Source organism: Hyaloscypha bicolor, assembly GCF_002865645.1.
Source record: "Hyaloscypha bicolor E unplaced genomic scaffold K444scaffold_13, whole genome shotgun sequence".
NCBI lineage: Eukaryota > Fungi > Ascomycota > Leotiomycetes > Helotiales > Hyaloscyphaceae > Hyaloscypha > Hyaloscypha bicolor.
The window spans coordinates 959,283-983,815 of NW_020194515.1; the positions used below are offsets into that span (position 1 = coordinate 959,283).

Sequence of the window (24,533 nt, forward strand, 5' to 3'; positions counted from 1 at the left end):
CGGTTTTTCCTCAATTTACCTTTCAACTTCCTCTTCCGCCGGCACATTCTTAATGATCGACTCCATCAAAATTTCCTCATGCCCCTTTGTCTTCTCCAACTTATCTCTCAATTTCCTCATCTACTTGCTCTCGTCCTCAGTGTTCATAGACTACTAACCAGGTAGCCTAGTGTTATATGTCCATTGCTGGGGAGAAGAGTCACTGATCCTGTATGATCAGCTGCATCGACACGTATTGTTGTCTTAGTTATTGCGAATGGAAGACGGAGTTGATAAGGCGTGAAACGGTAGATATCGTTTTGTACTTGAACTTTCAGCTTGGCTGGCAAGGCTGGCAGCCATGGCACCGCGTAAGGCTGAGGATTGGACTCTCATTCGTGCCTGCGCGAAGGAGCAAATCCACATAGCCATACCAAGAGACACGAGGTCTTCGGGCCATCTGATGGCTTACTGAGCACCATCACTTGATGCTGCTGGTAGAGCCTCAGGGGGAGCAATGAACCTCAGAACTCTTGAAAACTTCGACATGAATGGTAATCGGTAAGGGAGAAGAGTATGGATCAGATGCCCATTCCGGATCCCATATTCCACCTGAAAGTGACTGGCCTGTAATACCAAAATGAGGATCTCATAATCCACCTACCGAAACCTCGCCCGTAGCACCAAGAAGATTCGTCTCTCATGTTATGGTATCTACCCAATCGCCAGTCGCCTGCACCAAATCAAAACTTGTATAATGGATGCCAAAACCTCTTCCCATGCTAGAAGACAGAACTCCTTCCCCAAAGAGCTTTATTCCAGACCCTGGCCAACATATTTGCTAATAAAGCAAAGATAGCCAACATTATGAAGATATTGAACACTTCGTACCAGTGGCCGAGCTTGACTTCAGTCTCCACGACTTCGCCTTTTGCTGCTCCGCTTGAAGCGCCATTTACGGCGGCTTTGTCAGTTGGGAAGCTGCCGTGTTCGACGAAATGCTCGAGTAAGAGGTCCTTTTCGTGCCAACGCTCTCTCAACCATAGCTCGAATTTTTCGTGATCATCCAGTGGCATATCGGCGACTGTAAAACGACGCCAATACATGTTGACTGATGGTGGCGGTCGGCCTTGAAGGTACATGCCTCGAAGGCTGTATAAGTCTTGGCCGTATTCTCCTCTCCTGCTCAAATCAACATCAATCATAAGGCCAACGTGGGGCACTTACGGAATGCCTCCATATGCCACGGTACAATCATAGACATAATCCACTGTTCCCTTCAGCTCATTCAAGCAGAAGAAAGTCCCGGTGCTTCTGGGTAGAAGCACATGCTCGAAGTCCTTAATTCCCTGCTTCTCCGCCCATGCCGCACTCTTTTTCCTCGTGTTGGCACTTAAATTCGTTCCCTCAGGGAACAGTAAAAGCCACATCGGATCGAGTCCGGAAGTTCCAGACATCGGTCCTGCATGCACTGTCCTCAATTTCTGCAACCTGTGTGCCAATCTTGGTTGATCTGTCGCCATCTTTCGAGACATGAACACAAATCCGTAAAACCTCATCCCCCACCCGATTACAGGGACGTAGCTTAAGGATTCTTTTAGGATGATGTAGATGTGGCCGTGCATTTGGGGGTTGTTCGTGTAGGCGGCCCACCAGAAGTAAAGCCAGTCGGAGTATATCTAGGCATATTATGTTAGCATGCTGCCAACCCACAGCAGTGTTTGTCCGTACCTGGTGATTTCCTATCAAGACTACCCTGCCTGGAAAATTAAGCTCCACCCTCCCATCCTCAGTTTGCTTTATTTGCCCCGCCACCGAAGCATCCCCGCTAACCCGCACCGGCGTCGGAGCCCACCATTGTGTTAGGGTCGTAACAAATATGCCGAAGGATTGCTTGGTCAGGGCCATATATGCATAGTAAAGGTCACTGTTAAACCAGTACAGCGGAGCACCTATGAACTGAGTTGCAACGATTCTAGAGAAGTCAGTACAGCTCCGGAATAGGTCTGCGGCATACGTACGAGCAACAACACCCCTGGAAGTACGTAATAAACAGCAGGAACCGAACAATCTGCACAGCTGCTCCATGCTTGATTTCTCCTCCCGGATGTCCCTTTGGCTCTTCTTCCGCGAGCTCAATGCCCGGCACCGGGGAGCTTTTTACCCTCTGCCTAAGTTCGGTGTCCATAATAGTTGAAGCTCTGCGGGAGGTCAAAGCCGTCTTTATGGTCGGGACGCTGAGGAAGCTGACTCCGGAACGCCAGGGACTTCTTAAGGCAGTCAGACTGTCGTGTGCCTACCAGCGGCGGCCGCGTATCCTTGCTGCTGTCTCGCGAGGCAGAATATCTCAAGCCACTCAAGGCTACAGTGAATAGACACAAGAAGCCAACATCACTGTCATCTTCTAGCATTCATATTGTCGTGAGGGAGCATTGAAGCTGTTGACCTGTGCATGATGTCGAGGTCCAAAATATGGAGGTAGGCCTGGAAAGGCTAGCTCACCAGCTTATCGGTTATCGGAGGCTTTAAGAAGCAACATCGCGTGCTGCGACCAAGAGCTTGTCTTGGCAGCACGTTCATGTTCCAACTTCTTTAACCTTCAATTGAATATGAAGTTGAATAGCTTCGTGCAGATCAGATGCAACGGAAAATATCTATGATGAAATCCACGAGCTGCATCCTCCATATTTCTTGCCCGGCTAAAGACGGACATTTGCCTTCTCCTGAACACACCAACCGCGATGATCGTGAGGGGATTGCCGAGAGTTGGGGGAGTTTGGAGAAGAGGATTTAGTAGCTCAGCAACGAGGAGGGAAATCATAGATATAGAGAGTCTGCCGGATAGAATTGTTCCTAGGTATCCAGGTAAGTTTTTCCGGTGAGGAGAGTGCTTCACTAAATGTTTGATAGAAAGTCAGACGAGCGACCTCCTATCATTACAATGGCCCTCTCCTCCTCGAAACATCCTCATAATCAAAAAGGATAGAGCTCCACATGTTACCGAGTCCTTGATTGAATATGCTAAGCATATTCATTCCAATTACGACAATGTCTCCCTCATCTTCGAACCGAAAGTCGCGGCGCAAATGCACAAGCAGTTCTCCTTTCCTGTCTATACAACCAGCTCAGCCGGTGCCCTTCCTAGAAAAGTTGACATGACTACAACCCTCGGCGGTGATGGCACAATTCTGCGAGCAGCATCCCTCTTCAGCACCACTCTTCACGTCCCTCCAGTCTTGTCATTTAGCATGGGAACATTGGGTTTCTTGGGAGAATGGAAGTTTGCAGAATACAAGAGAGCATTTCGAGAGGTCTACATGTCGGGAGCGGGGGCTGGGTCACCGTTATTTCAAGACCAGAAACATCCACATGTCAAGACAATGGTTGATGAGACCGGGGATATTGTGACTGGTTGGTCAAGTATCCGAGGAAAGTCGATGGGACCTACGAGGAGCTCAAAAGTTCTGCTGCGGAATCGATTAAAGGTTGGAGTTTTCGATGCAGAAGGGCATCGGGTTATTGGTGATAATACTGCGGAGAGCGCTGCTGGGGATGTGCATGCTATGAACGAGGTTGTGATTCATCGAGGAAAGGAGGCACATCTTGCGATCATTGAAGTGTTTGTTGGAGGACGGTTTTTGACGGAAGCTGTGGCGGATGGGATGATCATTGCTACGCCTACTGGAAGTACGGCTTACAGTCTGAGTGCGGGGGGGAACATTGTTCATCCGCTTGTCAGCAGCCTACTGGTGACTCCTATTTGCCCAAGGAGCTTGTCGTTTAGGACGCTGGTTTTACCAGCTAATACGCCGATCACGCTGAGACTTAGCGAGAAGAACAGAGGCCGAGAGTTGGAAGTCAGCATTGATGGGAGACGAAGAAGCCATGGGATTAGTGTGGGGATGGAAATTAGGGTTAACGGAGAAGATATTGTGAAGGGTAGCGAATGGATTGGTGGAGTTCCTTGTGTGATGAGAGGTACCATCTCTGGGAGGGAGGATGATGACGGCTGGGTTGGAGGGCTGAATGGGTTGTTGAAATTCAACTACCCGTTCGGTGGCGATGAATGAGCAGCAGAAATCTCCACTTGGATCGAAAAAATACCCTGGAAAGGCTTTTATTGTATGAAACTGTCTCCTCGACCACTCTTCTCCACTGAATTCTATTCACCCGCTAAGAATCTTCGACCAGTCTTGCTTCTTGACCCAGTCTTTCCAACCGGCAACAGGACAAGGAACTCCAAGCTTTGTTCAATTAGTATATTCCGAGCAAACAAGCAGATAACCTACCTCGGAAGGAAGTACAACATTGGCATCACCACCCGCATACTCAAACTCGTCCATAAAAGCAAACATCTCACCCAGTTCCCTCCCAAGGCCCGGCACAGGAACGAACCTCTCAAACTGATCAATCGAAAGCTGATCAAAACCTGCAAGCGGCACCTCATTACACTCACACCAGACCCTCAACATCTCACACCACGAGATCATCTCTCCGGCGCCCAGTACCGTCTTACCAGGAGAACACTCCAACAGCGCACGAACAAGATACCCGGTGTCTCTCTCGACATCGATATGTGGAAGTGGTGTAGTACCGGAGCCTACTAGGGCTAGTCGATACCCGGCATCCGTCTGTCGCGAAATCAACACACATCCACCAAAAGAAGGAGGGAACGAGGGATACACACCTTCCTCAGCTTCAAGTCCCGAAGCCAATTCCCCATATAATTTCCCATAACAACCGTACTCAGCTTACCCGCCAACTCCGGATGCGACTCCCTCAAATACTTCAACGCCATCGCTTTACCTCCCCAGTGATACACTCCCTTAAACCTCCCGCCACTCAACGTTTCTGCATCAACCAAGCTTGAAACAACAATCCGTTCCAGAGTCGGGATTTGAGAAGCAGCATCGAAGACATTCTTTCCTTGCTGCAATTCGATATCAGAGCAGTATTCGCCGAGGGTTTGGTGTTCTTTGAGAAGTGAAAGAGTTTGAGGGTTGTAGAATGGCCCCCAGAAATCAGTTGTCACGAAGAGGGCGGCGGCACCGGCGAAGGCAGCGGGGAGGGCAGAGGGGTCATTGAGGTCTGCTTGGACCATTTCTACGCCTTTGGAGGTCCAGGCGAGTGCTGAATGGGAGGATTGGTTGCGAGTAATGCCTCGGACTTTCCAGCCTGGTTCTTGGGAGAAGAGGGATGCTACGGAGCCGCCTTGTTGGCCTGTGATGCCGATAACGACGAGGAGATTGCTCATGGCGAAGAAGCGATTATGAAATGATTGGAAGATGGGAACTGGTGTGTCTATTGTTGACAGCCGAAGAAGGGAAAGGACGTCGTTTATATACATCCTGATTCTCCACCATCAAACCCACCGTCACGTACGATACTCCGACCCTTTCCCACCAAATTATTCACCTCCATCATACATTCTCAACATGTCTATGAGAATCTCGGGTCGTCGGTGCCGTATGGAGGATCTACAAGTCCCGAGTCCCCTTTTCTGTGGACCATGGAGCACGTGATAACACCCACTGGCGAAGCTTAGCGAGAAAAGCAGGGGTATCGGAGCCTTAAGTCATCTCGTACCTCCGATCACGATTTTTCCTTCTTTCTCTTTGTCAAATCATTGGCCCAGCCCCCCGAACGCCATTGAAGATATACTCTTGTGCTCTATCCAAAGTTCTCATTTGGAGCTCTCGAGCCAAATTGATTCTAGGGACTGAAAGTACGTCCTCGTACTGAGATACACTCCCGGCTTTGGTTAACAGCCAGCAAACGGGGTGCTTCGCCTGCTTCGTAGCTGGGCAGGCGTGTCTGAATACGTGGTCAAATCACACGCTCGGCTCCTCGGTTGATTGTCGACATTAAGCTTGGTTTTCAAGCATGGGCCGGGCCGCAGGAGTATTCCCATCCAACAGCCTCACTGTAGCTGTGTATTGCGCCGCTTCCGCAGGTGACGTCGGCGGTAGGTGAAACCCAGCTTCTTGCTAACCCCTTGATTGTCCTCGGTTCCGTTGATTTTCTCGGTGGAGTCAATTGGATGTTTCTAGCAATCGCCTATTCAATACAATCAACCGATGCTGTCAGCTTTCCGTACAGGAATAGGTTGATCCACAAGGCTGGCACAGTTTCCTCGCTCCATAAATGTTTCATCTGCTTTAAAGAGTCGTTCGTTCTTCGGAATTTCACGACCACTAGGGTAGTTTTCACTCATGACAATGCCGTGGAGGCCCCAGAACTTGGTCTATGGCTAAGCAGATGCTGTTTGGCATCAGATAGTTTCTTCGGCTGCAATGAACGAGGTCTTGAAGCCAACGGTTGAGGATTTTATGGACCCCATAAGTACCACTCAGTCGTCTGAGACGGATACATTTTTTATTCCTACTACTCGCCCTCCACCTAGAGCTCACGAGATCGATCGGTGGCAACACCACCTTGTATTCCAGAAATTCGGGGAAGCTCTACAATGTGCAGCGGCTCTTCTATTCCAAACATGGCCACCTCCTGGTACAAATGTGTTTATGTGTTTATGATTAAGTAAGAAGACGAAGATCCGAAGCTCCCCGTATCAGGAGAAATCAAAAACCTTGAAAGAGTGTTTAAGGATGTCTATTACTTTCAAACGGAAGTTTGGAATATTCCAGATCGGGATTGTCATGTCGTGGTTAACCAAAAGATACTTGACTTCAAAAGTGTTGGAGGGAATTGCAAGATGGTCTTAAGAATGTTTACTACGCCGACCATGCAAAACCGGACAACTAACAGACTGCTATCTTGGACAAAGTGAGCGGTTTCATGCTACAGACTGGCTTCTATATCGTGCCTGCTCATTACTGACCTCTTGATCAGAAACGCCGGCGCCGGTTTTGTTGACTTCATACCCCCCGTGCCTGCTGCAAGGGCTTTCAAAGTCAATGTTGCCAGGATTTCGAACAGCTCTGGTCTCTTCAAGCTCAGCTGGGCGTCGGGTGGTGCCTTCTCTTGTAAGGGACGTATCTGAATCATTGAAAAGTTTCTTTGTCCTCGGTAAAGCTGCTGACTATTTCTTAGAGACATTCGTGGCTCGGAGTATTCGATTTTAGTTGGTGACCTTGGGCCTGAGGTCAACGAATATTTCCATGTGTCGCTTTTCCAATCCAGATTTACATCTTGCAAATATGCAAAGATGATGACTGATCCTGTCACTGGCAACTCTCACGGTTATGGGTTTGTCCGCTTTAGCGACGAGAGCGACCAACAACGCGCCCTCGTCGGAATACAAGGTGTATGTTGTGGAAATTGACCAATGAGGCTTTCTACTGTTATGCCCCCCCAAAACCAAATCAGGACTAGGTGCGACGAAGATGAGCGAACGGGCGGAGTTATGTTTTCAGCATTCTACTCAGATACAGTCGGTACTGGTGCTCCTCCGGCGCTGGAATATTGCGGGGCACCGCAGCCCATGAACCAGTTTATTGACCCCAACAATGCTACCGTCTTCATTAGAGGTTTGGTGAGCTATGCCACCGAGGATACACTTCGATCTCTCTTCCAGGGCGTTGGGAAGATTACATATGTCAAGATACCTCCTGGAAAGGGATGTAATTACGTCCAGTTTGTGCTACGACATGCAGCAAAAATGACAATAAACCAGATGCAGGGCCAACCCATTGGTAATTCTCTTGTTCGACTGTCTTGGGGCCATTCTCAGAGCAATTAGGGTGCAGCTGGAACTCCATAACGACCGGCTCCGTAGGAGTTTCCAATCTTGGGCGTGCCTCCGGGAGAGGCAAACGCTTCTGAATTTTGATTCAGTTAAAGTAAGTTACCCTCGTTCATGCTCTCGTTTTAGATACCGACGTTCTTAATAGTAAGCACAAATTGTACTTTCCAGATAGGGTTCAATATAGACAAGTCAAGATTCACCTTCAAGTGTCAATTTACAAGCGTTTCATTATCTTCCATTCCTCATGCTCGTTCTAACATCATGTTTCAATATGATAGACGCCATTTGCACCTCGTCACAAAATAGGTATATGAATCGAATCCACAACCTCCCGGCGACGGCTTACAAACAGCTTCACCTCACTGCTGATAGACCTTCACAGAATTGATCGTCCAATAAGCTGGAGCAAAAGCCCCTGGATTTGCCCCCACGTACGAGTTACACGAGCTGGCCAAACTGGCGCAGGAGCTGCTTCCCCAAACACTTCCAGCCCACTGTTCAGTCTCTGGTCAGCACTAACTTCACTTCACCCACAACCATCCTGAAACTTGGAACGAGGTTCATACATCACCGCAAAACGTCGTATCGAACACAATATTCTCATTCGAGAAGAACGAGTCAATATTACACGAACTCCCTCCATTGAACGCTACGATTGGCAGGCCCCAGTTTCCAGTCACTGGGCTCCCGCTCGTGATATCAGCGGGAATACTACCTCGCGGGAAGAACCAAACGTAGATTCCGGAGCTTTCCCATTGCATGGCATAAACACCCCCTCCGATGTTGTTGAAATTATTGCCGTAGGCATTTGCAGTCGTAGTCGTGACGCCACATCCGGTATTGCCATTGTCCTGGTTGCAGTTGGAGTTAACCAAAGTAGTGCCGGATTGTGAGCCAGCAGTATTGATGGAGCAGCCTGCTTTTGTGTGCAAGGTGATCTGGTCTGTGCCAGCGAGGTTGACGCCCTCGATGACATCTATCTCGCCGCTGTTGGGCCAGTTTGGGCCAAAGAGCCAAAAGGCGGGCCAGACGCCACAAATGGAACCCGGCATATGGGCGATGTCGGCAATGAAGAGGCCGTGAGTATAGGCTTTGTTGCTGCTAATTCGAACGGAGGCCCGGCCTGCAGAGGGATTCACGGTGGTATGGTCAACGCCGAGATAAACTTGACCGTTGTTCGTGTTGATGAGACCTTGGCTAGAAGCGGCGGATTGAGATTGATAGGATACATAGCCATGAGTGGGATCCGAGCCCGTGTAGAAGCTGAAGGATGAGAAAAAGTTTCCGCTGTTGTAGGTATCGACCAGATTGTAAGTTGCTGCGGCGTAGGCAGAGAAAGTCCCGGCCAAGTTTGTTGCTAAGGCGGATGCACTGCATAGGTAGCCGAGCAGATTGAGACTGAGAATACGTTTGGAAGGCATGTTGTTTGAGAAGGCTGAGCAATAAGGAGTAAAAAGTATGTACAAGGCTGTTGGAGTTATAGACAATAGCAATATATAAAGATGAAGTTCAAAAGTAAGGAGAGGCGATCATGTTCCTGCTGGGAGTTTAACTGGAGAAACTGGTACATTATATAAAAGTCGAAGCAACTCTCAAGGACCGGATACGTTTTAGTCATAGTTAGAGACCTGTTGGGCTAACAACTCTGCTCAGGTGAGGTGGTCGCCATCTTTGTGCCGAAAGAAGAACATACTCCTTGATGACTGGTAACTACAGTCGGTCCGACCCAAAAGTGACAAAACGGTCGCCCTTTACGCCCATAATAACCTTTTAACCACAACCCCATTTAATGTATACTAAGTGATATGATTATAGAATAGAACCAGGCAAAAATTGTCTATTAATCAGATTCTTGATAAGATTCGTGGTTAATTAGTATTGGAGGTTTAAAGTGCACGGACCCTTTTTACTTTTTTGATTTTTTACTATATAAAACGCGAATATATTTGCTCGCCAAGGTCACGTGAGCCTATACTTTAGGGGGAGATCGGGGCATCTCACTTGCTTTATTATTAATATAATAATATTAATCAGGCCTTATAAGCTTAAACAAATCTTTCCAAATATTAAATATATTATATATATAATAAGACCCTAATTATATGAAATTCAAACTAACTTTTAGTTAAACTAAATTTATAAACTTTATTTATTATATAGTTACTTTCTCTCTCTTACTTTTATATATTATCTCATTTATTTATTACTATTTGAAATATTATTTTATAATGTTTTGAGTATTGAACGCTAGTATTTGGTTGTTGGCGAACGCCAGCAATCAAAAGAGGTGCGTCCGTACGAAACGGGCCCTCATTGGATCGCCCTTCGGCCAACTTCTGAGTGTGAGTCTCAACGGACTTTCGGACAATGGGGAGGCACTTAGTACTGCGCAGTAACGTCGCATTGCTACCGCCGATGCAAAGAAGCAAGTAACGGACGCCTGCAAGTCAGTTTGATCGGAGTCGCTTCTACAAGTAGAAAGGACTCCTTCACTTTCTAAGCTCGAGGACAGCCCATCATATCTCAGATGCGGATCATCAGATTATGATGTCCAAGGGCCTTAAATTCCACGAATGCGAAGAGAACGTAGACAAGGAACTCCTGCAAGTTCCAGACCAAGGGCGCCGCGTTCTTCTAGAAGCCCTAGACAAGGGTAGCTTTACCCATCGCCGCAGCGGTGCATCTGGCAATATGTTGATCATGAGATGAACTAGACTTAAAGTTTTGCGTTCCTTGCGCTAAGGGCTCGGTAATCGCAAGAGCTCCAGCATCAGATGCCAGATTTCAGGGGGTCACGAACCAAAATCAGCGGATAGGAATTTTGGGCTTGTGCTTGGTTGCGCCGAGTAACGCCCGAATTGGAGAAGAGGGGAGGGGATTGGTTGGATGGAGGCATGATTCCGCCGACCCCCCCTGGTCGAGCCGCCCGCGGGGTAGTGGGGCATTCGGGGGTCAGTCGAACGTGGGAGCGGACCGAGGCATGGATTATTCTGCTCTTGGCCGTGAAGAATTAGAAGGGAGGTCAATGAGCCAATAAAGTCTCTTCGCCATAAGCTTCAAGTTTGGATACTGGAATGTCAGCGCGAGAAAAAGAGGGTGCTTTGGCCAAACCAGCCGTGGGATCCGGTCTTTGGAGCACTTCGAAGCAAGCCGGGGAGTCCCACACCCAAACTCCTCATTATCCAGGAGGAGTTTCTGAATGCAATAACTTCTCACGGTCAAACAAAGCCCACGACAGCGGTAAGGGAGAGCTAATTACTCCTTGCTGATACAGCTTGAACGTAAGGGGAAATATTTAAGCCAGGAACGCTGAGAGCAGAAGTATTTTGACATGACTCGCCATGATCTTGAAGTTTCCAACTCTTGCGCTTCTGACCTGACACTTCCTCAGGGCTTCCCCAGATCCCATCCCGCCCGCCGACAGACTTTGCAGGGACTTCCTACGGCAGCCCTGGCTCTGGTAACGTTGATGCACCCAAGCGAAAGTATCATAAAGCAGATGCCGGTCTGTCAGTGCAGGTTCGAATCAGGAGCGTGATGACTCCAGCTTCCATGCAAGGCAGACCTGATTCGCACAAGGAGGCCGACACGATTCTAGACCGTTTCTCGGGGGGGGGCTTAATCGAGGGTTCGAGGAGAAGTGTGCTTGGGCTGAGGTCCTCGGGGTTACTCGTTGGGAAAATGACCCCCCTCTGGTTCCATCCCAGGGTCGATGCTAAGTAAACGGCGGAACCACTCTATATTAAATTATTCCATTTTTTAATTGAATAATAGTACGCTTTTTTAAAATTTTGGGAACTACCCTCTTTAATAATATTCTTTAGGAGTTTTTTTATAAAGTTATTTAAGTAATAATCGGTTTGTCCTCCTTTATAAAAGAGGACGAATCGGCTATTAAGTTAAGTTTTAGGGGTAAGGCGCTAAAAATATAATAAGTTCTAAGAGAAAGATTGCTAGTAATTTAGCGACTAATAGATTAAGTAATTACTAAAAACCTGTAACCCTAATAACTCTTAAAATAATCGCGCTCTCTCTTAGGAAGAAAGGAAAAACAATTTCTAAATAAAAAGAAAGAGTTATAAGCTTCTAAGAGACTATAAATTATTGAGAGTAAGTACAGGTTTTTCTTAAGTTTAGAGTAGAGGAGCGCGAGAAACCGTGAGGGTAGAGATTCTTAGTGTTCACCGCCTAGATTAGTCAGCATCAACCCTGGAATCGACCCAAAGAGGGGGGGTCAGTTCCCTAATTCCCCAAATCTCGAGTGAGTGAACAGCGAAGGGCAGGGTCGGACGAGTGCTGAGAAATACTGTACGCTCGGTAAATCTCACAACCCCTCCCTCCCCCTGCTGCCTCCTCACTTTTAACGAATCCGCACCAGCACCTCTCTCCTTCCCACAAAATCGAAAGAAGAACAATTTTTTTTGAGATCATACAACGTACGCTTTTGAATTACTCCATGATGGACCGTCCGTCCTGGAACTTCGGAAGTCGCCGTTTAACCCACTCGGTATCCAAATCCGTGTTAGTCTTACTCGAACACCTTGGAAGTCTGATTTTACATACTCTTGATCTGAGTATCTGCTCGGAATGGATCCCGTCCATAGAATTGAATTGCCCTCAGGTGACGCTCGCTCGCCATGTCTCTGCTATATATCTCCACATATATCTTTGAATTTGAGCTCCTTTCCCCAAACCGTTGAACTAGTGGAGCATTGCAGGCATTCATGTGGACTCGTTCTGCAAATTATTGATTCCTTCAGTATCTTTCCGGCCATGCGCAACTCTATGCTTGTACACATACCCAAAGCATACGCTATTAGGTTGTATCTCGGGATCTACCCATGCGGCGTTGTACGTGAGATGAGACAATTTACGGCTCGGTGGCCACCAAACAAGACAGACCATTGTTACAATGCTGCTACAGTGTCTCAAAAAAGGGGGAAGCTCTTCATAACGGCAACCGCTGCCGCCGGTATTTTGTGCTCCCTTTGTATTTTCGCGTCACAAATTGAAAGACAGCCCACGCATGTGTTCGCAAAATTTAGGAATACAGACTATCGAAAGTAGAACGGTATTCCTAGGCGTCGCTTTGACTAGCAAGGAACTAAGTCATCCAGAACAAACCATCTGGAGCTTCTGGAAGTACATAAAGCACACGGCATCTCACGAAGAATCGATTCCATTTATACACCAACAACGTCCCCCACAACTTCCAACTCCTCAAGATGTATCTCAAATTTGCTCTTGCCACTATTTTGACGACTGCTTCCCCTATTTTAGCTATTCCTCAAAGCCCATGGCTACTTGGATATGCTCAGTGCTTGTCACTAGACGAATGTTCCTGGGTATACTCAAACGGGAATTACCACTGCGTCTGCGACTATTGCCCAACCACTGATTACAACGATCCGTAAGCTTTTGCACCCTCTTGAAAATTTTACAAATCACGCCAACTGACGTCCCCTCCAGCTACCTTGCATCCTTCTTCACAGGCTCCAACTTTAAGGGCTCGGAACTCAAAACGTACGGGCCTTACGGGGAGTGCGTCAACCTGCCAGCAGTCTGGACCCAGCAGCTGAACTCTATGGAATCGAATACCAATCCGGCAGACATCTGCTGCGTCTTCACCGCGACCAATTGCAACATACAACATGCTTTTACCACTGCTGCTGCAAGCATTGCACAGTTGATTGGCGATTATAAGGACGGTATCAGGTCGTTGGTGTGTTCGCGTTGGGTCAACGAGCAGTCGACGTGTGCTCCTTGGGTGCCTTCATCTCCCCCAAACACACTTTACGTACGGGAAACAGAGAGGTTTGCTGGGTGAAGAGTGAAGTCAGGAGTGAGGGCGATCACTGGGGAAGATTGAAGATTTGATACTAGGGCGTTTGATTAAACCTCTGGGTTGAGGATTGGGACTTAGGGGACTTTCTTGCGCTACTCGTGATTTGTTCGCGGAGATTGCCCCTTTGCTGACTTCGCTTGAGAAGAGGGGGAGAGGGGGTCGTATTGCGGGGCAAAAGACCACAAACCCTCTTCTCTATGAGACTATCTGCCTCTTATTCTTTCAATGTACACAAGATTTCAATTGAATTCACAGAACTCCCTGTTGTGGGGCAGCCTGGCTTACTCCTGGGCAAGAAGCGCCTGGAGGCAGCTTGTTTTGATCTTGCCCTTTATTCGTCTTCTTCGCCGTCTCCGTCGTCTGCAGATCTGCTCATGAATACGGCAGAAACCCAGTAATATATATTTTTTAGCTTGCGCATTCACCGTTCTGATGATCCGAGACTTCAACGAAGTTTCAGCTGCCAAACCCCTTTCCCTGAAAATCACTTCCAAAATCAGGTTCCATTAATTGTGTGGCTTGCATTTGCGTTACACAGCCGCAGCTACTGTAGTCCTCAGCTTGGCTGTGGGAGAGTCTGGAAGAGTGGGAAGTTCAGTATCAATGCACGTGTGTCCCCTATTGAGACAAAATTCCGAATCCCATACCGCGCCACACACGGCTCGTTGCTCTTTTCCAGCCTGCCAAGAAAGCACCCCAATATTGTGGCTGCTGTCAATTCCGTACCTCTCTCAAGCGAGGCAGAAGGGGAGAGAGTATAAGTTATGGCGAGCATACGGAGGAGACCCATCGAGTTCTCTTGTGGCCTCCAGAAAATACTGTAACACGAGCCGAAACTCTTCTTTTCAACTATGCCTCCTACGAAACAATAATTTACGGCAACGAGCCTTCTCATCTTGGCTTTGTTGTCCCAATCAACCCTCGCAGCCACAATTCAAACCACAGAGTGCGATATAATTGGCGACCCAGATGTGTATGGCCCTGGTGTTTGACTTGGATTCTATCTGCAATGGTCATCGATCCTTATTTTTCAGTTCTTGGCCCCTTCGTACGGAGACATGATGCGGCCGGCATCCGCAGTAACCGCCTTTGCTGTCTACATCAACACACTTCGAAACCTCGATCACAATTCTCTCGTGACGATTGATTGGCCAATACTCTTCTTGACCTTTCTTCTCCTCGTCTTCAATTTGCCAACTTCCATGGCAGCATTTAAGAGAACAGGCGGATCTCTTTTCACTGTGACGATGGTCCTTTCGGCGAACTACTTCGCATGTCCATGGATAATCTTCAGGGGCTGGTACAATGGTCGGCAGGCAGGTTGCACTGTGAAAGCGTTCTCTTCGTTCCGATTAACGCCTACGCTCACGGTTGGATGATTTTCGTCAAAGCAGCATGGTCATTGGGAGTCGGCGCCGGTATCGGTTGTGTTGGGATGGGCTTACGGCTCTCTTCTACTGGTTCGTGTCGTGGGAAGACGATTTCAAAGAAGAAAAGCATCCCTTCTGTTCCTATGTATATGGCACTCTGTCTTCCGTTTTATGTGCTATTGCAATCGTCCACGTTGAAATGACAATCAAGATGAATAATATCACGTTCCCTGACACGCATATCACCGACAGTGGGCAGCTTATTGCCCTTCTTATTGGAGCTTTTACTCTGTTCACTGCAGTGGCCAGCTCGGCCAAGACTTTTAGAGATATCTTGGGATAGGAAAAAGAGGGATAGAGTATCTCAGGTCGGCTCGAGGACCAACTGCCTTTAATATATTCAATGGAATCTTTCTCAGTCAATGTAGACAGAGTCTTGGCGTGTTGGGGGTAACAAATATCCCTGCTGGGGATGGCGAGACGGATCGAGGGAAGAATTAGGACGCGTATGCAGATTACTAGTAGTTTCAATTCGAAAAATGTGTTGCGACAGCCTTTGGCGCCCAAGCCTGCATTGGCAATTATAAATAATTTGAACCTCAGTGACATTTTAAAGAGAGGACCTTGGACATCGGCGTGGCTTGGAAGAGAATAACTTCCTCTTCATGTCACCTGATTATCCCTAATAAAATGGACAGAAAAAGCTTGACAAAATGACAAAGCGTGGTGGCAAACAATAGCAAATACAATTCACCATCGGGAAACTATTAAGGGTAAGGAGGGTGTTAACTGGTTTTGTCAAATATGTAGAAGAAGAGTTTGCATTGAAGTACGAAAGCAATTCAGAGTGGTTCCTGGGCAAAGGGTAGAGATGAAGGTGTGAGATTGTGTTCTTAAGGGTATATCCAAATTCCAGTTGGACTATTGAACGAGAGAGAGCAAGCATGTTGATTACTCTCCAGAAAGTAGGGGTTGGGTTCTAAGGTCGGGTTTTTGGTGATGTGACACTGCAGGGACTCTAAGCCTCAGTACATTTCCAGCTTGGGAAAGGAGGTGGCGTCACCCGCATAGCGGCCTGATGTTCTGTGAATCATTGTTTCCAATTTCCAGTTTAGGTAAGGGGGAGATATTGCAGCAAGATGGCTTGATATTCTGTGTCCACTTCCTAATTGAGGAAATGGGATAATCTTGCTAGAGAGACTGCCTGCTGTTCTGTGGTGATAATAGAGACCGAGAGTGTGCCCTTGCAAGACAACAACTAGTTGACTGTTTGAACGAGAGAGAGCAAACGTGATGGCTTGCTGAGAAAAAGAGCGCTGTATTCTAAAGCATGTTGAAAGGCTCCGAATGATTCACAAACTCATCCAATCCCCCAGTGAGTGACGCGAAAACTCACTCAAGACATCAGCCAACATTTCCAAATCAAGCTGTGCAAAATGATTCACACATCCTTTGCCTCTCCTATATTTTCCACCTCCAAGCACTTCCTCTTGTCACCCTCCTCCAACTCATCAACAAACTCTCATCCGCCAATCTTCAAATAAGGAACATACCGTCCAAAACCAAACAAAATGTGTCAGGAAACACATTACAAGTACAACTGCAATGATAAACACACAAAATGTATTGGCGTGGAAAAGAAATGCCACCTCTCCTGGGCACCCCATGGGAAGGTCAAGATGATAAGAGGCTACATCAACGGCCCCTGTGAGGACTGCTCACGCATCTTCCTCGCCCACCCTGCTCGACAAACATACACCATCACCCCCGCCACCCCCGTTGTTTACACTCCCGCACTTTCACCTGCACCAGTCATCGTCAATCCCGCCCAGACCATACTCATTCCAGCACCCCAACCAGCACAAATCATCCCCACCCCACCTCCTCCACCACCAGTCCCCACCCTCCCACAACAAACTCCCGGCCCCGGATCCGCAGGCGCGCCTCTCGATGTCCCAAAGGGTTGGATCACCACAGGTGGCTGGGAATGGATGAAGAGCAAAAATTGCTATGAGTATGTGGCCCATTACAAAAAGGATCCAGCAGCTCCCGCCACCAACCGAATCCCAGCGAACAAGCAAGGATTTAATACCATTCATGGGGCTGATCCAGGACCGCTGCCACCTGGATGGGGAGCGCAGACTAATCCGTTCCCGGCGAAGATAGGATTCAATACGGCTCATGGCGCAGATCCTGGACCGCCGCCGCCTGGAAGTAAGTTCCCCTTTCCAATTCCATATTTTCGTTGTCAAGAGAAAACTGCTCCCCTGTCATGTATCATAGTCTGACGCTGTGCAAAGTGGGATAAGGCCATTCCGCTTCGTGTGCTGATCTTGGTAGTGGGAGGAGCGGCGCCCGTTCCGATACCAGCAGCTGTCTCTGCCATGTTTTCTGCTCTAAGTCCGGCTCCTGTTCTTACACCGGTCTTTGCTTCACCTCCACCTCCTTCTCAATCGCAATCCCAAACACAGCCACAACTGCAAACTCGATCCCAACCTCAACCTCAAGCTTCAGATCGACCACAAGTTCGCTTTGCAACCCCGGTTGTTATAACTGCCGGTGCCAACGCAACAAGCAACAACCCCCCAGGAGCGGGAACAGCGGCACCACACGGCCCGGATTCGAACTCCGGAAACTTGACAGAGACTTCAACTGAGACATCGGGATCGGATACTGAAACTTTTACGACGGGATCAAGTACTAGCACTGCTACCGTGTAAAGGAGAGAAGGAAGATGAAATGCGGGGTAGTTGGAGGCGAGGAAGGTATTGGTAAATATTTAGGAAAGGAGGACGTTGAGCTACATCGGGGAGATGGTAAATGGAAATAGGAACTAGCAATGCCTGAATTTAGAAATTGAGATAGCCCGAAGTAAAAATGTAAGGATCGCAAATATGTCTATTCTATCATCAGTCTTCTATGTGCAAGCAACCTTCACTCACTGTTTTCTTTATTTCCCCGAAGAAAAGGACACAACTGCCCACTTTCCATTCCATGCCCATTTTCGCGCTCCAGTATCACCACCGCCTCCTTCCATGGCTCGAAGCTCCTCGTCTAGTCCAGGCTTGAGACCAACAACAACATCAGCTTTGCACGTTCGCAATGCAAGAATATTGATACCGGAGCCGGGGCCTAGAGGACCGATGGCCTTCGTGAATGGTGTGGTAGGATCCCACATTGCCTGCGAATCTAAGCATTGCGAACTTATAAACATGGGAAACTTACATCGCCAGTCAACTTCCGGTAGTTGAGATCGCCCTTGAAGATGACCAGCTGGCTCTCCTTCAGGTCTTCATGGAGCCTAGGATCTGAAGTAGGCAATCTCCAGTAGCTGCCTCCTTCGGTCCAGAAGCCATTTGGTCGAAGCAACAGTTGTCCTTCGGCATAAAAGCCCGACCATTCCCGGAACAAGAAGGATAGTTCGTCGATCTCCGCCTGGGAAAGCGGTTCTGGGGCCTTGCCAGCATTTTTCTCATCTTCTGAAGGTGTCGAGTAGAATGCTTGAGGAGAGACCAACGCGTTGAGAAGAGCAGCAAAGTCACCAGGGAGGACGTCGGAGACAAACCAGGGGATCGACTTCGGGTGAAGAATGATGTTAGTTGCAAGGCCAGCAGAAAGGAGGAAGCCAGCTAAAATCAAGTCGACGTATAACTCGAATCCAGCATTATCCAGAACGATATCGACCCTCCTCTCTTTCTTCCCCTCTTTCTTCGCCTTTTTCAAGACATCATATGCAGCCTCCAAATCATTGATAATGATATTTTTCTCCGAAGCCTTCCGAGCCTCTGAGCCCTGTAGCTTTTGAATATCCTCGTATGTAAGAGATGTTAGGAGCGACAAATCTGTAGCATTTCCCCAGAGGCATATCTCGCACATCTCCATGAACAATATCTTCTCCGCCTCGTCAACTTCTGCTTCCGCCTTGGTATCCTTCTTTCCCATCTGTGTTATGAGTTCGTGGTATCTGGCGGCGAGTTCGAGGACTGCGGGGCGAGAGGATCGGAAGGTCGACATCTTTTGGCGGGCGAATATATCGTAGGATTTCCATTCTTTGGAGAGGGAGAAGGAGGTTGCTACTCGTCTGTAGGGACTGATCAGCAACATCCCGAATGGGATAGCGATATATACCGATAGAGGTAGCATTCTGCGTAGAGCCACGGAACATTGAACCAGGAGGGATTTCCCAATTGCTCCAGTTCCTTGTTGTAACCCGCAATATCTGGTTGACCATCATCTGGGAGCGGGCTGATCGGTCAACTTTGCCTGAGTTTGGAGAAGAATTCCTACGTTATCTTCCGGTCATGCTGGAGCTCATATTTGAGTTTCGCAAGATCCTCAACAATCCGTTTTCCCTCCTCACGTTTGGCGGCTTCTGTTGTCTCCGAGACTGCCTTGTGTACATCATCAATCGCTCCAGTCTGACTCATCAGCTTTGTCCTTTTTGGAGGAGGTGTCTCCTACCAGAATGATAGGCCATCGGTCCCTGGCAGAGATGTATGCGAAGGAAGTTTTGTCAGAGGTGGAGGAAGGCGCTGCAGATGTTAGCATGGATCTCTTTGGGGAGGGATTGACACATACGGGTCTTTGTGTCGTTCTCCATGATATTGCTGCTCAGAGTTCCAGCCATGGAAGGCGTAACGAATTCTTATATTCGTGGTCGACACGTCGACACGTAGTTGTTTGATGACCGGTTTTGTGATGGCGGGGTTTTGGCGGGGCAGAATTTCAGATTCACGTGATCAATCCAATTTCAAAGAAAAATGTCCTTCTCCAAGCCAAGGGAAAACTAAAACAACTCCCCTCCCTTCCCCCGGGTGTCGATTAGGGGTGTCAATTGGGAGCAAACTAGCCACCAACCCAAAGCAGAGGCGCTCGGACAGGAATACCAAAACTCTGAATTTTTCTTTGATTTAATTTTTTTAATTTTTTTAAGGAATTAACATAATCTAATACTTGTTTCATATCCTTATAGCACTAATTAAGGGCTATTTAAATGTGAACTTTTTATAAAATTTAGATTAGTAACTATTCTTTAAATTAAAGAAGTTTAAAAAAAACATATATTTTAAAGCCTAAAGATAGCGTAAAAAAGCCTAGAAATTTAGCAAATAAGTCCTATAAGCTTATAATTTATAGGGCCTTATCAGGCTCAAAAACTAGAACTTAATTAATTAGTATATAAACTCCCCTAAATTAAAACACTATTTTAAGAAATCTTTTTATTATAAGTTAAGAAGCATGTAATTGCAATGCAAGAGTTATAATATGCTAGCTTATGCTTATATTAAAAAATCTAATTTAAGATTTTTAAAGAGCCTAAGTAGCCAATTACAAGTCATTGACACCCCTAATCGACATCCGGGGGGGGGAGGGGGTCGTTTTAATTTTCCCCTGAAAGTACACTTAGGGTAATATTATGTAAGCAAACCATCATCTGCCTTCTCTTATTTTTCACCTTTTCCAAATCCAATCCAGGAACCTGCAAGGCGTCAACCGCAACGAAGCTTTGCCTCCGCCAACAGCCATGTTCTTCAAATCAACTTGCCTCATGGCCTTCTTATGCGCCAGAAGCCCAATCTAACAGGACCGTCGTCCAGGGAGTAACCAAGAATATCGTACTCTATTTTATCACAAGTTTATCCGTTACCCGATCCGAAGTTCAAAAGAAAGTCCCGTTCTCAGCCTACGAACGTCCTGAGTCTGCGTAGGAGTTGTGCTGTTCCTCCACATGTCAGCCAAGTCTTGCATGCAAGTTACTTGGATTTGGTCTCTTTGAACACTTGTGTAACTTTAGATGGCAGCAGGAGCGCCAGAATCTGTACGGTGGATTAATAGGAAGGCCGCCTGATCGAGCTTGATTAGGGGCGGACCCGACGACTCGGGTTTCGTGTTGAATTGTGTCTCTACGGTGCTGTCCAGCCAGCTCGTCATGTTGGGTATTCGTTCACATACCATCTTGTCTCTAAGTTGACTAGTTTGAGAATACCATGGCAAGTTATTGGTGGTGGTGGTGGCGCAGCAGGAGGTTATCTACGCCCTTGGGCTTGCAGATCTTACAGGTCCCGGCTAATGAGAGAATTCGAAGTAGCAGCGGTCGACGTATTCCCAAATTGTCAAAAGAAAATTATGGTGCATCCTCATACCAAGCATCCTGTTACTCCAGCCGATTCTGTGAACTATGTCTCACACCCTTGTCAAGTTGGTGCTCCCTACAAAGACAACCAGAACACTCGCGAAGCTAATAATGTACATCAGCGATTGAGTATCTCATTCACTAGGCTAAAGATCCGAGAGACTTACGCAGCTGTAGCAGCAAATATCTCAATCCGCCTAGCTTTGGTTGCAACCGCCAAAGTTGCTGAGAATATGACAGTAAACAAACAGACAAGTCCAAGTCTTGCCTGCATACGTGTGACGAATGACAGACTTATTACAGCGACCAAAGGGGCCAGTGAGGATACCACGGTACCAATGGCATCCACAACAGTCAGCACATGCTGGTCAGAGTAATGGTGCAAGCCACTTGGGCCACAGGGCTGCGTTGCGGGGCTTTCTTCATCGAGAGGCTTGGGCTTCTATGGAGCCGTCAGCTTCGACAACAAATCAAGTTATATTCCACCGACCTTTAAAAACCGCCCGACGAAGTAGTGGAACGCCTTCAGAACCGGCCCCGATAGTAGCCGAGTGAGGATATCATTCTCACCACGGTTGCCAATAAGATGCATGAGGTCATCTTGATAGACATCTTCGTAGACTGAGAGCCTATCAGCGCCCGAAAGATCCTTCCCTAGAAGTCTACAGCCACCACCAAGGTCGGGGCTGAGTATCCATGTGCGTAGAAGGTCAAGGTCTGATTTTTTTGGTCGTGGCACCGCTGTAACGCGGCTATACTGCTCTGCTGACTGGTCTGCAAAAGGGAGTGTGAGTTAGCATCACAGGTAGTATTTTGAAATTTAAATAACAGAAGCGCTAGTGAGCCGACATGCATTAATATATTGGATTCCGACTCGAGCCCTTACAGTATTCACGGAGTTTTGCTCTAATTTTTAAAGCCAAGTCCCACTGCTCTCCTTTGAATCCACGACGTTTAGAGTTGCTGAGATGCCACCATTCTCGATCATAAAACTTCCTCTCGTCGTCACACTCGCGGTCTAGTTGGGCAGCGTCGCTGTACTCGATTTCAAGCTGGACAAGCTCTGCCTGAAGATAGAGGAGGTCGCGAGCTGCGAGGTGCTGAAACTTTCTGATGATAGCATATTGTTGGTCAGCAATAAACTGAGCTAGCTTAGTGTAGCCGGTGGCCATGATATGAATTCTTCCAGAAGACACGGAGACGTGGGATCTTCAATTAAGAAAGTGATCGAGTAATAAACGGGTATTTCAGACAAAGTTCAAGTAAGGCTTCTCTCCAGGCTCTACAACAGGCGCCCTTGTTCAACAAATCATGTCCAATGGCAGTGTGACGCTTACAGCCCACTCATATTACAGCGAAGCCCCAAACATGCACCTCTCGTTCAATCACACCATAACTGACCGAGTAGAATTGTGGGCTCCAATAGCATAGCCTGCCCACATGAACAACGCAGGGGTGACCGAAACGGCTTGATGTCCATTCTTCATTAACCACCCATTGGCCACTTTTTCAGTTTGCTTCAGTAGCTCGGAACATCCATTGGCCACTTTCACCTTCTCACCACACCCAATTCCTAAACCCTTCAGGCCTGGCACAAATCCACAACGAATCAAATTATCTTCCTCAGACATCAGCGATTGGTCAACCCACGTTTGCCAAATCCTCCACTGCCCCAATGGCAGAGACAGCGAATCGGGAAAAGCATCAGAGAGGGGAAAGTGAACCCAATGGTCAACGCGACTGCACCTCGAGCAGGGAGGGTAAAAAGAGCTCTCAAGTTTCTGGACCAGTAACTTCCAGCTCTCTCTCTGGAAAGAACTCAAAACCTGTACCCACTTTCAGGGCGCCAGATTCATCATCTGTATGTGAAATAGAGGGGAAATTGGGGACCGGATCAAAAAAAGACTTGGAGGAAAGACGACCTAATGATGCATTGGGTAAGTTTCATCTCTAAAGTCTAGCTTGGAAGAGCCTTTACTAACACCTGTCAAAGGTCTCACTGATATCAATGGAGACCAAACAAATAGGTCGCTCCTTGTTATCACAAGAAAGCCGGACTTCAAAGCGCGATCCTCAACAGAGGGAATTGTATTACCACCAGCTATCACTATAGAACGACCGCTCTTTCGAGCCAATGCTCAGACCAAAGATTTAGCCACTACACAACAAAGTACGCAACAATTCGTCCTCGGCAAACGGAGACCAAGGGCGAATGTGGAGACCAATGAATTAGAGTCAGATGGCAGCGGATCGATTTCTGAAGACAAGGAATATGAAATTGCCCTACGTTCATCGAAGTCCGTCTCTGAGCTTCGCCAAAACTCCGTTTTTGTTCGAAACCGGCACAATCCTGCTGGCGGGCCTTTAGAGTTTGTGGCGCGTTTCGACACTTGTGCAGATTCCAATTTTATATCAAGCAGGGTTGCACAAAACCATGGTTTCAATATCCTCCAACTGCCCCCCGCAGATATCGTCACGTACGCGATGCTCGAAGGTGAATGCACGCCTACACAAATGGTAACACTAGAGCTGCAATATCCTCGGTCCTTAAGGTTTTATACAGACAGTTTTCGAGTGGTAAAGAACAATTCTTTCGACATCCTTGTGGGCTTTCCCACGATTGAGAAGAGAGGTATTGTAGTTCAGCAGCATAAGCATGGGATAGCGTTTCCTTCCTTCAAGAAAAAACCTAATGATGGTAAATAACCCTAAACCTCCCACATGGTTGGACTCTGCCTGACATAATTCATTAGAGCAAGCTGCACATCGGAAAGCCATACAAGAAAGAGATCATCAAACAGCTCGCGAGTTATACCAGAACATGAATTCCCGTACAAATTCTACTCAAAATTCGACTGGCACCAACAGCACCCAGAGCGGCTCTTCAAGCTCGACACAACGTGCTTCAGGTGATGATAGTAACCTGTATGAAAACGGTAGTGGGCGAACCAGTGGTGGTTGACAGGGGCTCACGGCATCCTGATGCATCCTGGTGATCTAAATACTTGTACTTTTCGCGTTTCTTAGCAATTCATTTGTTTCATTCTCTTAAGTCATGAGTGTACTACGCTGGGTTGTGGCATGAGATGATGTTGATCATCACGTTAGCGAGGAAAGCCGAACCTGACCATTGGTCTATCCGAGAAGATAGATGCTGCCGCACTTATTTTGTTTCATGTGGATTAGCGGAGGGGTCTATCCTAATGTACGACGCTTACGGCCTCTATTATTTATTTCATGGTAAATAGCTCCCGCGCCCATTGTACAATCTGCTCACGAGAGATTCCGACGAGAACGTCCCACAAGTTGTAGATGATTCAAAAGCCTCCCAGCCTAGTTCAATTTTCTCTCGGGTCGTTCTATACAATGTCCCTAGAGTTTTTACGCCGTCCGGAATTTCCTCGTCCCTTCTGCTTAAAGCTGCTTCCGCGCATTCAAGCCCCCTCCTCCGCCCTCCCTCTCCAATATTGCTCAACCCGGACGTTCTGGAAAAGCACAAGG

At 47.5% G+C, this 24,533-nt stretch overlaps 11 protein-coding genes across 11 annotated transcripts; 6 read left to right on the forward strand and 5 right to left on the reverse strand.

Annotated features, from left to right (window-relative positions):
- Positions 1–761: 761 nt before the first annotated feature.
- Positions 762–2,167, reverse strand: K444DRAFT_516580 (acyltransferase; the record flags this gene model as incomplete). The annotated part of the gene is made up of 4 exons (XM_024873694.1): positions 762–1,161; positions 1,207–1,658; positions 1,711–1,954; positions 2,001–2,167. The coding sequence occupies 4 exons, from the start codon at positions 2,165–2,167 to the stop codon at positions 762–764; spliced, it is 1,263 nt and encodes a 420-aa protein (XP_024743546.1).
- A 553-nt stretch (positions 2,168–2,720) lies between these two features.
- K444DRAFT_517152 (NADH kinase-like protein POS5) lies at positions 2,721–4,049 on the forward strand (the record flags this gene model as incomplete). Its single annotated transcript, XM_024873748.1, has 2 exons — positions 2,721–2,844; positions 2,890–4,049. 2 exons carry the CDS (start codon positions 2,721–2,723, stop codon positions 4,047–4,049), a joined length of 1,284 nt encoding a protein of 427 aa, XP_024743547.1.
- A 180-nt stretch (positions 4,050–4,229) lies between these two features.
- K444DRAFT_517089 (putative NAD dependent epimerase/dehydratase) lies at positions 4,230–5,233 on the reverse strand (the record flags this gene model as incomplete). The annotated part of the gene is made up of 2 exons (XM_024873742.1): positions 4,230–4,610; positions 4,667–5,233. The coding sequence occupies 2 exons, from the start codon at positions 5,231–5,233 to the stop codon at positions 4,230–4,232; spliced, it is 948 nt and encodes a 315-aa protein (XP_024743548.1).
- Positions 5,234–6,272: 1,039 nt separating this feature from the next.
- Positions 6,273–7,678, forward strand: K444DRAFT_624134 (uncharacterized protein; the record flags this gene model as incomplete). The annotated part of the gene is made up of 5 exons (XM_024882358.1): positions 6,273–6,486; positions 6,525–6,762; positions 6,829–6,962; positions 7,032–7,241; positions 7,371–7,678. The coding sequence occupies 5 exons, from the start codon at positions 6,273–6,275 to the stop codon at positions 7,676–7,678; spliced, it is 1,104 nt and encodes a 367-aa protein (XP_024743549.1).
- K444DRAFT_606964 (glycoside hydrolase family 16 protein) lies at positions 7,615–9,210 on the reverse strand. Its single transcript, XM_024879083.1, has 3 exons — positions 8,251–9,210; positions 7,963–8,178; positions 7,615–7,778 (listed from the first exon to the last, which is right to left on the reverse strand). Exons 1-2 carry the CDS (start codon positions 9,103–9,105, stop codon positions 8,044–8,046), a joined length of 990 nt encoding a protein of 329 aa, XP_024743550.1. The 5' UTR covers positions 9,106–9,210; the 3' UTR covers positions 7,615–7,778; positions 7,963–8,043.
- A 1,548-nt stretch (positions 9,211–10,758) lies between these two features.
- K444DRAFT_624136 (uncharacterized protein) lies at positions 10,759–11,407 on the forward strand (the record flags this gene model as incomplete). The annotated part of the gene is made up of 2 exons (XM_024882359.1): positions 10,759–10,924; positions 11,076–11,407. The coding sequence occupies 2 exons, from the start codon at positions 10,759–10,761 to the stop codon at positions 11,405–11,407; spliced, it is 498 nt and encodes a 165-aa protein (XP_024743551.1).
- A 1,502-nt stretch (positions 11,408–12,909) lies between these two features.
- On the forward strand, positions 12,910–13,511 carry K444DRAFT_624137 (uncharacterized protein; the record flags this gene model as incomplete). The annotated part of the gene is made up of 2 exons (XM_024882360.1): positions 12,910–13,094; positions 13,154–13,511. 2 exons carry the CDS (start codon positions 12,910–12,912, stop codon positions 13,509–13,511), a joined length of 543 nt encoding a protein of 180 aa, XP_024743552.1.
- Positions 13,512–16,470: 2,959 nt separating this feature from the next.
- On the forward strand, positions 16,471–17,619 carry K444DRAFT_624138 (uncharacterized protein; the record flags this gene model as incomplete). Its single annotated transcript, XM_024882361.1, has 2 exons — positions 16,471–17,113; positions 17,240–17,619. The coding sequence occupies 2 exons, from the start codon at positions 16,471–16,473 to the stop codon at positions 17,617–17,619; spliced, it is 1,023 nt and encodes a 340-aa protein (XP_024743553.1).
- A 123-nt stretch (positions 17,620–17,742) lies between these two features.
- On the reverse strand, positions 17,743–19,617 carry K444DRAFT_606968 (DUF89-domain-containing protein). Its single transcript, XM_024879084.1, has 6 exons — positions 19,478–19,617; positions 19,361–19,431; positions 19,187–19,317; positions 19,028–19,144; positions 18,125–18,980; positions 17,743–18,080 (listed from the first exon to the last, which is right to left on the reverse strand). Exons 1-6 carry the CDS (start codon positions 19,524–19,526, stop codon positions 17,850–17,852), a joined length of 1,455 nt encoding a protein of 484 aa, XP_024743554.1. The 5' UTR covers positions 19,527–19,617; the 3' UTR covers positions 17,743–17,849.
- A 1,465-nt stretch (positions 19,618–21,082) lies between these two features.
- K444DRAFT_579985 (uncharacterized protein) lies at positions 21,083–22,276 on the reverse strand (the record flags this gene model as incomplete). Its single annotated transcript, XM_024877687.1, has 4 exons — positions 21,919–22,276; positions 21,523–21,806; positions 21,200–21,474; positions 21,083–21,137 (listed from the first exon to the last, which is right to left on the reverse strand). The coding sequence occupies exons 1-4, from the start codon at positions 22,202–22,204 to the stop codon at positions 21,083–21,085; spliced, it is 900 nt and encodes a 299-aa protein (XP_024743555.1). The 5' UTR covers positions 22,205–22,276.
- Positions 22,277–22,707: 431 nt separating this feature from the next.
- On the forward strand, positions 22,708–24,306 carry K444DRAFT_658931 (uncharacterized protein; the record flags this gene model as incomplete). The annotated part of the gene is made up of 3 exons (XM_024886310.1): positions 22,708–22,969; positions 23,026–23,730; positions 23,786–24,306. 3 exons carry the CDS (start codon positions 22,708–22,710, stop codon positions 23,992–23,994), a joined length of 1,176 nt encoding a protein of 391 aa, XP_024743556.1. The 3' UTR covers positions 23,995–24,306.
- Between the last annotated feature and the right edge of the window lie 227 nt (positions 24,307–24,533).

What these genes read in the sequence shown, in the direction of transcription:
- K444DRAFT_606964 (XM_024879083.1), bottom strand. Translation starts at nt 9,105, where the DNA reads ATGCCTTCCAAACGTATTCTCAGTCTCAATCTGCTCGGCTACCTATGC. An exon ending in ATACGACGTTTTGCGGTGAT is followed by an intron (nt 8,179 to 8,250) that starts GTATGAACCTCG and finishes GAGACTGAACAG; the next exon opens with TGGGCTGGAAGTGTTTGGGG.
- K444DRAFT_606968 (XM_024879084.1), bottom strand. Translation starts at nt 19,526, where the DNA reads ATGGCTGGAACTCTGAGCAGCAATATCATGGAGAACGACACAAAGACC. An exon ending in GGAGAACGACACAAAGACCC is followed by an intron (nt 19,432 to 19,477) that starts GTATGTGTCAAT and finishes TAACATCTGCAG; the next exon opens with CGCCTTCCTCCACCTCTGAC. An exon ending in ACCGGAAGTTGACTGGCGAT is followed by an intron (nt 18,081 to 18,124) that starts GTAAGTTTCCCA and finishes TTAGATTCGCAG; the next exon opens with GCAATGTGGGATCCTACCAC.